The sequence below is a fragment of the Diadema antillarum genome, unplaced genomic scaffold (genome assembly GCF_040938485.1).
Source record: "Diadema antillarum isolate AM-2024a unplaced genomic scaffold, OU_Dant_1.0 seq00000975_RagTag, whole genome shotgun sequence".
NCBI lineage: Eukaryota > Metazoa > Echinodermata > Echinoidea > Diadematoida > Diadematidae > Diadema > Diadema antillarum.
The window spans coordinates 430657-445172 of NW_027271817.1; the positions used below are offsets into that span (position 1 = coordinate 430657).

General features: G+C 39.8%; 2 protein-coding genes across 4 annotated transcripts in view; both read right to left on the reverse strand.

The window, feature by feature from the left end:
- The window catches only part of LOC139742036 (cytochrome c oxidase assembly factor 1 homolog), a 425467-nt gene that overhangs the window by 101517 nt on the left and 309434 nt on the right, over positions 1 to 14516 (reverse strand). The window lies entirely within an intron of this gene.
- Positions 1 to 14516, reverse strand: part of LOC139742052 (TOX high mobility group box family member 4-like) — a 193553-nt gene that overhangs the window by 12066 nt on the left and 166971 nt on the right. For all 3 annotated transcript variants that reach the window (XM_071652612.1, XM_071652613.1, XM_071652611.1), the window contains 4 exons: positions 9941 to 10054; positions 6060 to 6992; positions 5365 to 5598; positions 4648 to 4728 (listed from right to left, as the gene is read on the reverse strand). In XM_071652612.1, the coding sequence (XP_071508713.1) occupies positions 4648 to 4728; positions 5365 to 5598; positions 6060 to 6992; positions 9941 to 9949 (1257 nt within the window). In that variant the 5' untranslated portion in view covers positions 9950 to 10054. The remainder of the gene's footprint in view (positions 1 to 4647; positions 4729 to 5364; positions 5599 to 6059; positions 6993 to 9940; positions 10055 to 14516) is intronic.

Sequence of the window (14516 nt, forward strand, 5' to 3'; positions counted from 1 at the left end):
TCTGCTATCCAGGGATAAAGTAGGACTTGTAGCCTGCTACCCACAAGTAAAGAGGGATTAGCAGCCTGCTACCCAGGAGTAAAGAGGGACTAGTAGTCTGCTACCCAGGAGCAAAGTAGGACTATACTAGCCTGCTGCCCAGGGGTAAAGAGGGATAAGTAGCAAGCTACCCACGAGTAAAGTGGGATTAGTAACCTGCAACCCAGGGGTAAAGTAAGATTAGTAGCCTACTACCCAGGAGTAAAGTAGGACTAGTAGCCTGCTACCCAGGAGTAAAGTGTGATTAGTAGCCTGCTATCCAGGAGTAAAGTAGGACTTGTAGCCTGCTACCCAGGAGTAAAGTGGGATTAGTAGCCTGCTATCCAGGAGTAAAGTAGGACTTGTAGCCTGCTACCCAGGAGTAAAGTGGGATTAGTAGCCTGCTATCCAGGAGTAAAGTAGGACTTGTAGCCTGCTACCCAAAAGTAGAGAGGGATTAGCAGCCTGCTACCCAGGAGTAAAGAGGGACTAGTAGTCTGCTACCCAGGAGTAAAATAGGACTATAGTAGCCTGCTGCCCAGGGGTAAAGAGGGATAAAAGAGTGAAGTGGGATTAGTAGCCTGCTATCCAGGAGTAAAGTAGGACTAATAGTCTGCTAGCCAGGACTAAAGTGTGATTAGTAACCTGCTATCCAGGAGTAAAGTAGGCCTTGTAGCCTGCTTCAAACAAGAAAAGAGGGAATAGTAGCCTGCTACCCAGGAGTAAAGAGGGACTATTAGTCTGCTACCCAGGAGTAAAGAGGGATTAGTAGCCTGCTACTCAAGAGTTAAGTGGGACGAGCAGCCTGCTACCCAGGAGTAAAGTAGGACTAGCAGCCTGCTTCCCATGAGTAAAGAGGGATTAGCAGCATGCTTACCAGGAGTAAAACAGGGTTAATAGCCTGCTACAAAGGAGTAAAGAGGGACTAGTAACCTATTATCCAGGAGTAAAATGGGACTAGCAGCCTGTTATCCAGGAGTAAAGAGGGATTAGTGGCCTGCTACACAGGAGTAAAGTGGGATTAGTAACCTGCTACACAGGAGTAAAGCAGGGTTAGTAGCCTGCTACACAGGAGTAAAGAGGGACTAGTAGCCTACTATCCAGGAGTAAAACGGGACTAGCAGCCTGCTATCCAGGAGTAAAGAGGCATTAGTGGCCTGCTACACAGGAGTAAAGTAGGACTAGTAGCCTGCTATCCAGGAGTAAATTAGGGTCTGTTTGTCTTTACCTAGGAGCAAAGTGTGCTTAAGAAAGCTAAACTCATACAGAAAAGGCAACTGGCTCTGAATTGCCTAGAAGTATGTGGTAATGGTATCTAATGGAAACTTATGTCTAAAATAAAAGAATTCAGCATCACATGCCAGGCATTTTCCCCCTCCTTTTTGTATTTACACAATTTGTTTGGCTGAGGTACAGCCAAGCATTATGGCAAATGAAAGAGACAGAGAGAGAGAGAGAGAGAGAGAGAGAGAAAGAGACAATACATTTCCCTGTTTCTGAATGTCAAATGTAACATTATTTGGCAGTCAAGAGCTATTCTTCTCGCTCAAAGATTCATGGGTGAATTCCTGCAATCACATGGTCCTCTCCTCTCAGAAATGAACTCTTCAACATTTTCACATTGACAATAAAATCTACAATAATGAGAGAGGGAGAGAGAGAAGGACAGCAAGGAGAAAAAAGATAGACAGATGGATGAGCATAAGGTCACCAAAGTGGAAAAAGGTCTTACAGAAGAGGGATGGAAAGATGAGAGGGGAGAGAGGTTTGCAGAACTCTCTTATACGACTATTAGTTTATAAATGGTGACAAATTACACTCATTTCTTGTGTCTAGGGTTTGAGCTGGCTTAAAACATTTGCCAGTTTATCTACATGGGTAGACCAATGCATATTTGATAAAAATGAAGAGATTTTCTGACAAACAGAGGGAGCAGAAGATTTACAACCAATCATCCTGTCTCCTCATGCCTAATTGATTGATTTCTGGCCCATTGAGATCTCCTGCAATTTTTCAAAGGTCAGACCAGTATTGTAAGACCTGAGAGCGGGAAGTAATTGAGAAAAACCCCCTGGGGATGCAAGACTACATGAAGTAACGAGATGGAAGCAAGATGCAGAGAATGTCTCCCATGATGACACCGAGTCATTAGGAAAATTACAATGTAAATTGTGCTAATTAGAATTGCTCCAGGTTGGAAATCATGTAACTATTGACTAATTGGTCAGCATGGCAAGCTCAGTAGGATATACTGTAACTCATACTATGGTCACATGGTATATGCATATCAACAATATTACACCAGGAGAAGCATGAATACTATAAGCATAGATACACTATGCGCCATGATTTAACTTTCACCATTACTGATGACTGCATAACCAGATTTTCACGTATAGACTGTGATACCCACATGTTAAAATGCAAAAGCAGCCAATTACATATTCATGTCTGACTTTTTCCTAGTTTAAGAGGCATTCCTTGAATAACATGTATTCACATGCAGAGACATCTTGGAACAGACCATGAAATGAGGATATCTCATATCCAAGGGAGTATCAGAGGAAAAGGAGAAATACAAGCCCAGACTTGTGGGAGTGTAGAGGAAAGAGCCAAGGAGAGAGAGAATGGAGCAGAGAACATGTGTGTTTGTACAAGAGATGAATGAATGGATTTATCCATGAATAATGGAGTAACAGATGGTTAGAGGTGACTGGGGCTGGGACAAAGTGCTTGTCACAGGGAGAGAGAGAGGGAGCGGAATGGATGACTGGGGAAGGAGAGAAAACCCTCCCACAGAGTGCAACAGGATAAATAGAGACAGGGTTATGGATGGTCAGGAGTCAAATGCACCAGCAAATATCAGAACAGATGACCATTGGATGAAGGAAATGTAGTATTCTGTATTGATGACTGTATGAATGAATTGGTGGTGGGATTACCAAATCAACTTCATCTGGTTATAAAGATTCTTCAGGGACAAAGGAACTTGGAACATAATTCATGTCATCCAGAAAAACTGACAATAACCCCTAAGGCAAAGTGATGATGGCAGACATGGGTGACACATCAAGATGTTAGAAATAAAACGACAAAAAATGGCTGCCGGATGGATGCAGAAAACAAGTGAGATAGGAGAGAGTGGAGGTAGACAGGTATGGCTCTACCATGTGGAGAAATGGCTGCCGTGGTAAACAAAGAAAGGGCAGATAAACATGTGAATCATCAGACAAAAATTTGATAGAGAATGCGTCACTCTACCAATCAGTTAGCTTGTCAAAACAATTAGTTCTGGGTCTAGAGACTGAGGCTGAAATGTGAGGGTAGGACTGGGGGCTACAGGAGAAACAGGCTACAGCAGAATCAGGCTGAAGAGAGAGAGAGAGAGAAAAAAAAAAAGGAATGTTGGACAGGCCAAGAATGCATCAACAATACAAGAGCTGCAACTAGAGAAGATAGAGGAGTTTAAATGATGAGAAAATAAATTGTACAGAGGAATAAAGTACATTTATACAGATTAATGAGATCAAACATAAAGAACTCCCTGCTAAATGAAGAATATGTTTCAATGAAGACAGAAGGCAATATGTGTGTATCAATAGAAGTGTGGCCTTATGACAGTTTGTAGAAATTGATAAAAATGATATTAGTGAAGGATGTTGAGAAGAGATGAGGAATGTGGGGTGAAGAGAGAGGATTGATAGAACTTGAATGTATTCAGTGGGGAAGAGTTTCTCACCAACACACAATATTGACAAGAATGAAAATATCACGGGAACTCTACAGACTGCAAGAAGGAAGAATGAACACACACTCACACACAAAAAAAAAATGAGCAAGAAAAGTGAACATTGTCATTGAGGGAAATTTTGCTTGGAAGGTAGAAGTTAGTCATGCGATAGAGAGACAAGTATGCTGACAGAGATTGACAGAGTTTAGTGGGTTGGAATAATTGGTCTTGGATACTATGATGAAGGCTTACATCTAGGAGGAGGCTGTGCTGAGGTGTAGTGGAGAAAAAAAGGAGGTTTGTCTTAGGAGGAGTGGAGAATGGCAGCTAGGAGCAAGGCTCAAGGGGAAACAACACAAAGGTTGAAGAACATCTACTCTGACTGATACAACTACCCAGAGGACATGTGGAAGCTGGCTGACAGAGGAGGGGAACGAGAGGGAGGGGGGAACGAGGGGGGAAGAGAGAAGAGGAGGGTGATGGATGGGGGTGGTACTGAAAGTGAAACATGAATGGTAGAGGGAACAGTGAGGAAGAGAGATGGAAGATATCGAGCAGTTCATAAAAAACGGGAGTAAGATGTGCCTTGTAGGAGATAGATGTTTTCAACTCACACAATATTTTGATCCAGGTAAAAACAATCGAGAACTAAAACGCTGGCTGGAAAATAGCTAAATGTGTGTGTGTCTGGGGGGGGGGGGGGGAGGGACTTTTGTTTAACCACATCAAATGAAATAGACAAGTTCAATTAATGATGAGAACCACTTTAGTTGTGCAGGTACCTTATCATATATTTAAAAAAAAATTGACAAGGAAAGCACTGTAGACATCAATCATGAGACTAGAATGAAAGGTCAGAAGTCACAATGCTGATGACTAGTCTCATTTCTCAGACCTACCTTTGACACTAGGCTGGCTCTGTAGGCTGCAAGTTTCTTCAGGTACTCCTTCTTGGCTGTCTCAGTCTTCTGTTTGTATGCCTGATAGAAGGACAAGTTCAAGGAAAACATTCACTTCTGAGCTGCACTCAAAGTATGAGCCAATATTGAATGGAATTGAAGTGGTTTACCTGCACTCACACACAAATGGTGATCATGAGATCAAATAGGTAAATGGGTAAAAACATAAAAACTCACATAAACTGAAATAAAAACTGAAATAAAGATTCAAGAATCTAGGATATTTCATCCCCAAGACTATAGAGTGGATACAAGGATTATGGTGATGTTTAGATTTTGTGCTTTATTGCTTTGTTGATGATAATGAAAAAAACATGAAGATTACATGCTTTATTAAATAGCAGGTGATCATAGAAATAATAAAAAGGACACAAAAATTTTGCATAATGCTGAAACAGTTTGAGGGTTGGCTAGGATAGTACAGATTACCACAAAATCCACAAAATAATCGAAATAGATCTTTGAAAAATACTTTCAATTGAAATTAACTGGTATGTTAAGAAAATTTCAGCAAGAGATATAGGTAACATCAAAGATGATGGAAAAAATATTGTAATTGCTAGATAATGATTGGCAGGGCAAACTTTGTGGAAATTTGTAGAAAGGATAAAAAAGGAGATATTTTTTGAAAGCAAACATCCTCATTTTGTGACCTACCCCCTTTTGTTCTGCATCAAGACTGTCCCACATGGATGCGACTATTTTGGAGACCTCACCAAAGCTGGCGTTAGGGTTTTGACCCTTGATGGCTGCCTGAGTGTCTCGGAAGAAGAGGGCGTAGGCAGAAACTGGTTTCTGGGGTTCATTGGGGTCCTTCTTGCGCTTCCTCTTGGGTGGCTTCTTTTTCGTCTCCTTGACAACCACCTCAGGTCGTTTTGCTTGTGCTGCAAACTGGTGTGTACAAAAAAGCAGGAAGAAACTGATTGTACATGACATGTATTTTACTATCAGGACTTAAATGACCGCATGTATCATCATTTCACAAACCGCAGTTGTTATAGGAAATACAAGAAGGGGGCATAACTGGCATCATTTTGACAGAATAATACAAATATCAAGTGCAATAGATACGTATGTAGCAAGGGAGTGATGCAGGGGTCATTCTTTTTAAAAAAAAAGATATATTGAATCATTCATAGCTGTGAACTAAATGAAATCTTAGTTCACAGGGTAATTAATTTTGTTCTTGTTATACTTCCCCAAGAGAAGCCAACAGTAATGGTAGAATTTCACCTATCCATTACTTGTGTTAAACTTTTGGAAGATGATAAAAGTAGAGATATCCTTCAGAAAACTGTATTGCTATGTATTCAGACTGTGATAAGCTTCTGCTCTGAGTGTATGTTGCTTACTTGTGCCAAAGGTGTATTGTCATCACTGTCTTCACTGCTCTCTAGGTGAGCAGGTCTTGTAGCCACCATGAGAGGAGGTGAGCCAGACTGGCCTGCCATCAGAGATGCATGATGCTGCTGAGACATTGGAGGCAGGCCTCCATGATGCATGCCCAGCCCTAGCTGTGAGTGGTTGATAGTAGACAGGTGTTGTGGACCAGGGGGTTGAGGTGGCCCCATTTCTGTGTGTGGATGGTGGTGGAAGAAGTTACTGTCCTGAGGGTGATGTGGTGGCTGCTGGGGGTGGTGGTGGACTGGCTGTGGGTGGGGATGATGCTGGGGCTGGCTTTGTTGCTGTGACATGATGTAGGAGGGGTTCATGTGGGCCGAAGCCCCCGACATTGCACTCCCCAGGGCGGTGCCCATGGCAGTAGGGTCCATGTTGCCTGTGAAGTGTCCCATGCTTGTCTCAGTGATAGGTGGCACATCAAACATCTGAGGGGGGAACTGGGGGTTGACTGGGGCGTTGGCTGAGGTGGCAATGGGTAAACTTTCTGTCATATGTGAGAGGGGCTCGGTAAATGCTGGAGATGTTTGGCTGGAGTAGCTGGGAGTGACGTTGGAGAGGGATGTTGTGTAGGTGCCTGAAGGGCTCACTGTGTGGCTGAGAGATGGAGACTGAGCCTGAGACATGGTTGGAGAGTTGGTGGAGGTGCGAGGGCTGGGTACTGTGGTCGCCTGCTGGGGGTTGAGGGGGGAGGTAAGAGATGACATCTGCTGTGGACTCCCGGCTGTATGGAATGTGGGCTCCCCACCACCCCCTCCACCTCCATGCTCTGGATACCCCACTCCTGAGGCTGCATTCATTCCGGCTGCACCACCCTCACCAGGCATACGGGGCGGTGTGATAGGCAGGATCTCAAAGTCCTCACCAAAGCTGGGAGCATGAAATGCCTGCAAAACCAAAGTAAAAATAAAAAAGCATATTTATCATGCACAATTACACACATAAACGGGGGAAACTTACAGAAAACAAGAGATTCATCCCTTAACATGCAGTAACTCTGAACCATCTTAAGCAAAGAAATAAAAAATATATATATCAAGATATAGCGTAGCCCTTCAAACTGGCCATTGACAAACTGATGATATATTACACAAGTTCATACAACATTTTCAATACACAGAAGAAATGCTGACTAGGTGAGAAAGTGAATGCGGGGGAAAAGACATACAAGTATCAAAGCATTAGATTTTTGGCCTTAGAATTAGTAAAGACAGAAAATAAACAAAGTGCGTACCTGCTCTACAAGACCAACAAAAAGGCTAATTTTCCTGTAAGTCTGTAATAAGCATTTTTTTGTAAATTCAGCTGATTTAGGGGTTTGAGTGTTTTCAGAGTGAATCTTACTGTGGCTAAATTGGACATTTGGAAGCAGACAGTTAAACATATGTATTGCTTTTGAAGTTTTTGTTGACATTTTTTTTTCTATCTCAATTTGGTTTACTTTTATTTGATGAAAATCGGTTTTGGAATAGCTCAGACATCCCGTAACAAAGTAAAACAAAGTTATTGTAACAAAAGTTGTGGCCCACCTTTTGATACAACTGCTCTGTCGTGGTTATCTCAGCCACTTCAATGCCAATTTTCACCATATAAATAATGAATTCCTCTTGGAATTAAAAGCTCTTTCATATTTCATAAGAAGTTTTTCATTATCTCACCAAAAAATGTTAGAAAAGAGAAATAAGGTCTCAACCAAAACTATATATGATCCCTTTCGGGAATGAAAACAAAGACTTGGAAGAAAAAAAAAGAGAGAAAGAAAAAGGAGAGAAGTGGAGAGTGAGAAAAAGAAGGAAGGGGGGAAGCAGCATCATAGAATTTTATAGCATCACAAATAGGTTAAGTTTTACTTTGAAAAGGGCTTAAGAAGGCCTTCACTGCTAAGTTTGCATAGATACCATCAAAATGGTATGCAAAGCTTCTGATAGCATCATCCAGTTTGGCAGAATTTTCCAGGAATTAACTCCTGAGATGATATTCTAAAGTGACGTCCAAACCAACCCATCCATCACTCCTAAATTTTATGTCCTTCTTTGGTCTTGCTTGCCATGGCTTCTTCTATTCTAAAGTCAGAGAAGAGCTCTTAAATTTTCTCACATCACCGTGACATAAAGCCCTAAACAGCAAAGCCTGGATAGAATTACCATTTGCATAGTGTATGTGTGTGTGTCTGTGTGTGTGGTGGGGGGATAGGAAGCCCAGTTTATGAATGGAGTATGATATATCCCCTGACATTGCCTAAGCCCTATGGCACTTAAATCTAAGTCCACTGCGATGACTGTATGAATTGTTAGCTGGGAAAGACAGAGTTGTTATCATAATGGTCGCCATTGCTAACAAAGGGAAAGGTCAGAAGCAGCAATAAGGCAGCGACGTGGGGATTAGTGAGGCTGAGAGATGGAACCAGTCTTGAATGGAGAGTAGCATCTATTGAGGAGACATGCATGTCATACTGCATGCACAATAAAAACCATGTTTTCAGGTAACACTTAAACAGGTCATGTTTGATATTCAGTGCAATATGATATTTATCTCATGGCAGCACACACACAATTACGCTGAGTTATGTTCAATCTTTTTGCATGAAAATGTAACATTCTATCAAAGAAAAAAAAGGAGGAAATATTTGACATTCTAATTGGCACAGTAATGTCTAAACAGCTTACATTTCATTACTAACATGCACAGATAAAAAAATAAGTAAAAACATGAAAGGAGAGTTTTTCCGTCAAGTCAAAGTGACAAAAAACAATAATGGCATGCAAGGTGACCAGGTCATGAAAGGCAAGAAATGATAAACTCCTATTTTCTATAACATCTATTGTACAAAACTAGCATGAGAATAATATTTCTGTTATATAAGAGATTTCAAAGAATTACTACTGAATAGTATCTCTGAAATGATAAATCCTTTATTTCAATTCATTTGATTTTCATCCTTTTTCTGCCTTTCATAACATTCTAAAAACTGTACAGGATTTGAGATTTAATTAAGAAAATTACAAGAAAATTACAAAGTATCCTCCTGATTTATTGTATAGTAAAATTTTCCACAGACTGGAAGAGTACATGTATATAAAGACATTTTGTGAAACATATGATTTTGCTCTATTCTTAAATACAGGAAGTGAGAATTGTAAAAACTTTCGAGGTAGATCAAACCTGAAGTCCAAATCTAGGTCACAATCATGACAAATATCAAACAAGACATTTTTTTTTCCTAAACTGAAAATCTTTGTTTATCTTTCTTTTAATTAGAATTTCAACTTTAACCACCTTTCCTTGGGTTTGTTGCAGCTTTGCATAAAATAATATGATTCACATCCATACGAATACTTCCATCTGTGATTTCACATGATACTTCCATGGAACTTGTCACTTGCGGTAGGATGTTGTTCAATTTTGAGGCGCACCTCAAGCACTGCCTTGTTTAAGTAAGGGAAGATGAGAGCAAGATATTGTCCTTGGTGTTTCTTGCTAGCAGGGAGACCTGTGAGAGGAGATGAGTTCATTCTCACGGTTTTCTTGTCTGCCTCAAACCCTCGCGGATTTGATTGAGACAAAATTATTCTCGCTGTGGTACTTTTTCTTCCTTACATATAAAGCCAGAAGGCAGCGGTGTCTGTCAACCTTTTTCCATTGCTACTGTTATTGTGCCTCATTTCAAAACATCGCTGATGGACCTTTCAACCTTCAAAAATTGCTCCAAACTGTATATATCTCAAATGACACAAGATTTTAGATAAAATGGGATTGAAAATATTTTCAAAGGTAAAGAATTTCACAAACACTTGGGTATAATGTTGTCTTTAATAAGATTTAGTGATGAGTTTACCTCTGACATATTTCTGGAGTTGTAAGCTGGTCTCCCGCTCCGCGTAATGTGTGTCACTTCTCGAGGGCTGCAATAATCGTAGCTGTTAGCAAAGCCAGATGTTATCTCGTGTGACTGCATTTGAGAAGAACAAGTAGAAGAAAACAAAATCATAAATATCTGGCTTTTGTCATGCTTCAAAATTGTTACAAAAAGCATTTTTACAAAAGATCAAAATAGCTCTACAATTTTGTCTTTCTGTATTCTTATGGTTTTCTAAACTGGAACTATCCTGGGGACCAATCAATGACTATGGCCCTCATTGTTGTCATTAACTGGGTCCAGCACACAGAGTATTTCCTATTTTTCTTTCCATATATATCACATAGGAACACATACACACACAGTCCTGTGCACACAGTACTGCACACGATGGAGGGAAATGAATGTATTCCATATCAGCCGTCATTCACCTCCAACCCTTTCACCTGGGCTCTGCCAAAATAAACAGAAATCAATAAGAAGGGGGGCATCCTTACCCTACTACTGCCTTCCCAAATGCTACAAAAATACACACCAGGCATCAATCGATGCTCCCTGATACAGTTGAAAAAATAGCTCAGCCATATCTTGGCCAAGTTTCCCCTCCCTACTCCCTTTTCCTCTGTTCGTTTCTCCTCTGGTGGAAGGAATCTGTGCGCTGACCCTTGCAGGGGTTAATATAGGGAGACAAATGAAACCAGCTCATAGAGTGTACTGAGCTTGGTTGATGTCATTGCTCTAGGAGAGTGTACTCTCATATCTCAGGCTCATCAAACTTGTGCTAAACATTTCTTCCTGTACCACTTTCTTCAAGCCAGGTGTGTGCTGATGATCTGATAAATATACATTTTATTTAAATTGACTGTTTACATCAATGTGTAAAACTGCAACTATCTACACAGAGAAACCATTTATTTCCACAGTAATCTACAGAACCTGAAAGAAACTATAATATACTTTACAGCTTGGAAGGCAATACTAATGTTTCATTTCTGCTATCTTTTGGACAGGATGTTGGTGCTGCCTTGGACTGAATTATTAGTTGATAGCTTGAACTTGAATCTAGAGAGTAACTACACCAGTTTCATACAGACTTCTCCATTTCCCAAAGAGTAGTCTGTCTCACAGCTCCATCCAGTGACATACCATGTCCTCACATTACATGAGCCTATCTCCTGAAGATATGAATGTACTCCACCATGACTACAATACCTCCATCCAATCCTTAACCATCTGTTAACATATCTTGATCAGTGTCTTCTAACAAGTCTGCACTCCAGAAATAAAGAATAAACTTCTACAGCATATCTACCAATAATGCCTCCCTAGCATGTAATTTACCTCATCTGTTTTCTTGAATCTAAGGGACAAGTTGATGTATTCTCTCTTACAGTGCACCGTTATTATAATTTGTCAATCTATCTCTCTCTCTCTCTTTATACTACTTCATCTTTTTTTTATCTATTTTACCTCCATAACCGTCTTCCACCAATTCTCCCAATTCATTCTTTGAAAATAAAAAAGCTAGGACATTCCCTGGAAATCAGCTTAACCTGCATACAAACACTGCGCCAAAGCTTGGAAACAGCAACAGCATGTGGCAACTATGCATGAGATGAATAAATCAAGGATTAAACAGAAACAAAATGAACTGCCTGTGCTCTTGAGATTACCAACGTTTGCGCTCTCTCCTTCACTGAAAGTAGAAATTGCTGTAACGAGAGAAATGGAAGGTCTCTTCCTCCTCTGCTTCTTTTGAGTAAACAAAATTACGCTGGAAAAAAAAAATCAATCCTCACGTAATTGCTTTCTCAAGGTCAACCATGACAAGACTGAACATTGTTTTTGGTGTATTTAGCTGCATGTGGCTTGTTTGATTGACAAGACAAGAAAAGGTACAGAGTGGTGAGTACAAGATAAAACTCATATTGGGAGAAAAAACAGAAGGAGAAGAAAATCCAGGAAATTCCCAAGGTCCTCATTTCTTTTTTATCTTAGTCATGTTTATTCAACTGCTGCAAGAGGATGCAGGAAATATGAAGATCACGAAGAAGGACAAGTATCATATTTGCATTTTGTGGTGGTTTGTGGACTGGATTATCTTCTGACTTTCAGTTTTTGCAGAATTTTGTAGCTGGGGTGAAGTGCATAAATGAGTTGAGATTCAGAAGGTAAATGTTGTGGTGTTGGAAAAGGTCAGCTCATTAATGATGGAATATGAGCTTAATTGATATTGATTTTTCTAAAGTAATATATTAAATACATTGAACGAGACAATAGAACAACAGATAATATTATACCAAGACTGAAAAGCAAACAAGCCCAGGTGCATTACATGATGATCACACTCAGAATAATTACCAGTATAGCTCCATAAGACATGATTTGTGTTTTTGGAGACAGTTGGTATTGAGGTGAAGATACCAATTGGATAGCCTGAGTACAGACATTAACATAGACATCATCAGTGACACCAGTGACTCATGCTCCACATCTCTATCATCCACCCCATTCATGGAGGGGAGTGAAAGCAGTGTGCCCCACCCCCACACCAGCACTCCATCATCTCTGTCAAATGAAAGCATTCACCTACATCTAACTCTCCTCTCCCAATTTACATCCTGACACACCCACCTTCCCCTAGCTGGATGCATCTACCAATCACCTTACCCATTGCTATGGCTTATTACTCCATCTTGACATACCCCTTTCATAGGAGGATCATCCCCTTCTAGTCCTTTCAAAATGTCCCTATAGCTGGCCTAAGACCTACAACTATTACCCTTGTCTAGTTCCAAACTAAGATATGCCCTTTTCAGGCCCTAATAACAGCTATGACTTAAGCCATTCATCTAGTCCTAAGACCTGTTACCCTGGTCCCAATTTCAGTCCATTCTACATGTCCACCCACTGCCTGACAGGGCATCATCCATCATCATGCCCGTTGCTATGGACACAAAAACTCACAACTTTGGAGGTCACATCATTCATCACTGGACCTCGTTAATATGGCCGTACAATCCCTCTTTGAGACTTATAACTGTGGCCCTTTGCTCTATCCTTAAAATACCCTTTCCCTTTCTAGCAGGAGTATACTCTACCATCAGACCTCACACACCCTTGTCACTTCTCTTTCTTGGCAATATATCCCCAGCTATTTTTTTCCTCATCTCCTATACTCATACTGCATCTTGGGTTTCACTTTAACTTCTCCTGGCAATTTGAGGACACACATGTCATACATTACAAATTTTCCTGTATGGCATTTAAAGGAAATGAAGAGCGAAGTCCAGAGCTACCCTTCAAAATTTGATTATCTCCTCATTTCCTATCCAATGAACTTCAAAGATGAAGACAGACATACAATGTTTTCTCTCATCTTTTGCATCTTCTCTGCATTTGATACTGTTGCAAAAAGAAGGAAAGAAAGAAATAATACTGATGCCACTTTCATAAAAGCTCCCATGGTTATGCTGATAAATAATGAATGATGTTGATAATACTGTGTTTCTATGTTTACTCCACTCTATAACAAAGACAAGAATTATTTTCTTATTACAAATGACAATGTCACTGTAATGATTTGCATGTATACTCTGTACATCCTGTATCTTTCTCTCGTCCATTTCTTCTACATATGTGATTTTTCTATCTTTTTGATAAAATTCCATGCAAAACACCAATATGCTGTTGGTGTTGGTTGACTAACAAATAACATTATATGTACATTCTAGCCTGAAATCAAGGAGCTACAACGTAGCATGTAAACTTTTATGTTTGTAGTATATTTGAAATTCAATATATCACTTTTTAACTGGTATTATTTGTGGCTTCACTTGTACAATTTCAGGTAAAAAAAATGTTGACATATTTTGTTAGAAACATGTATATAAGAAATATATGTGGGCTTTATATTACATAAATCATAAAATGGAGACACATTAGGCAGAGATAAGGATGAGTTACGGCCATCAGTTTGGGGGAAATCTGTCAAATTTTGCAAACTGGATCATTCATCAGAGGTGTTTGAGTTATACGGGGAGGATGGCAGTGTTCAAAAGACAGTAACATGGTCTCAATGAATGTCTTTGGGAATAAACAGATTGGTAAATGAAGATTGATCATCCCACTGAATCTCAATGGAAACCCTCCTGACAGGGTACAAAAAAAAAAGGAACAAGAAACATGAATGGCTTTTTATTACAAACATTTTTGTTCTAATATAATATAAGAATTCTCATTTAAACTAAGGAGATGATAATCACCTTTTCATATTTCTGATAATTCTATGTAAATATCATAAAAAAGCCATGAATCTTGTAATACATTAAAAAGGGATAATTTAATCACTTAGCATTGAGTACTATGTGACCTTGGCATAATATTTTCTGTCTCTCTGGCATAAACAAAACCTCTTACAGAATCTTTTACCACTTTCAAAAATAATATGTTTTTAGGGCCTCACAGCTTGGAAAAATATTCCAGGCAGCGGGCTTCATTGATTCATTATCAGTATCATACATAGGCCCTTGAGAAATTTGAATGATAATAGTTT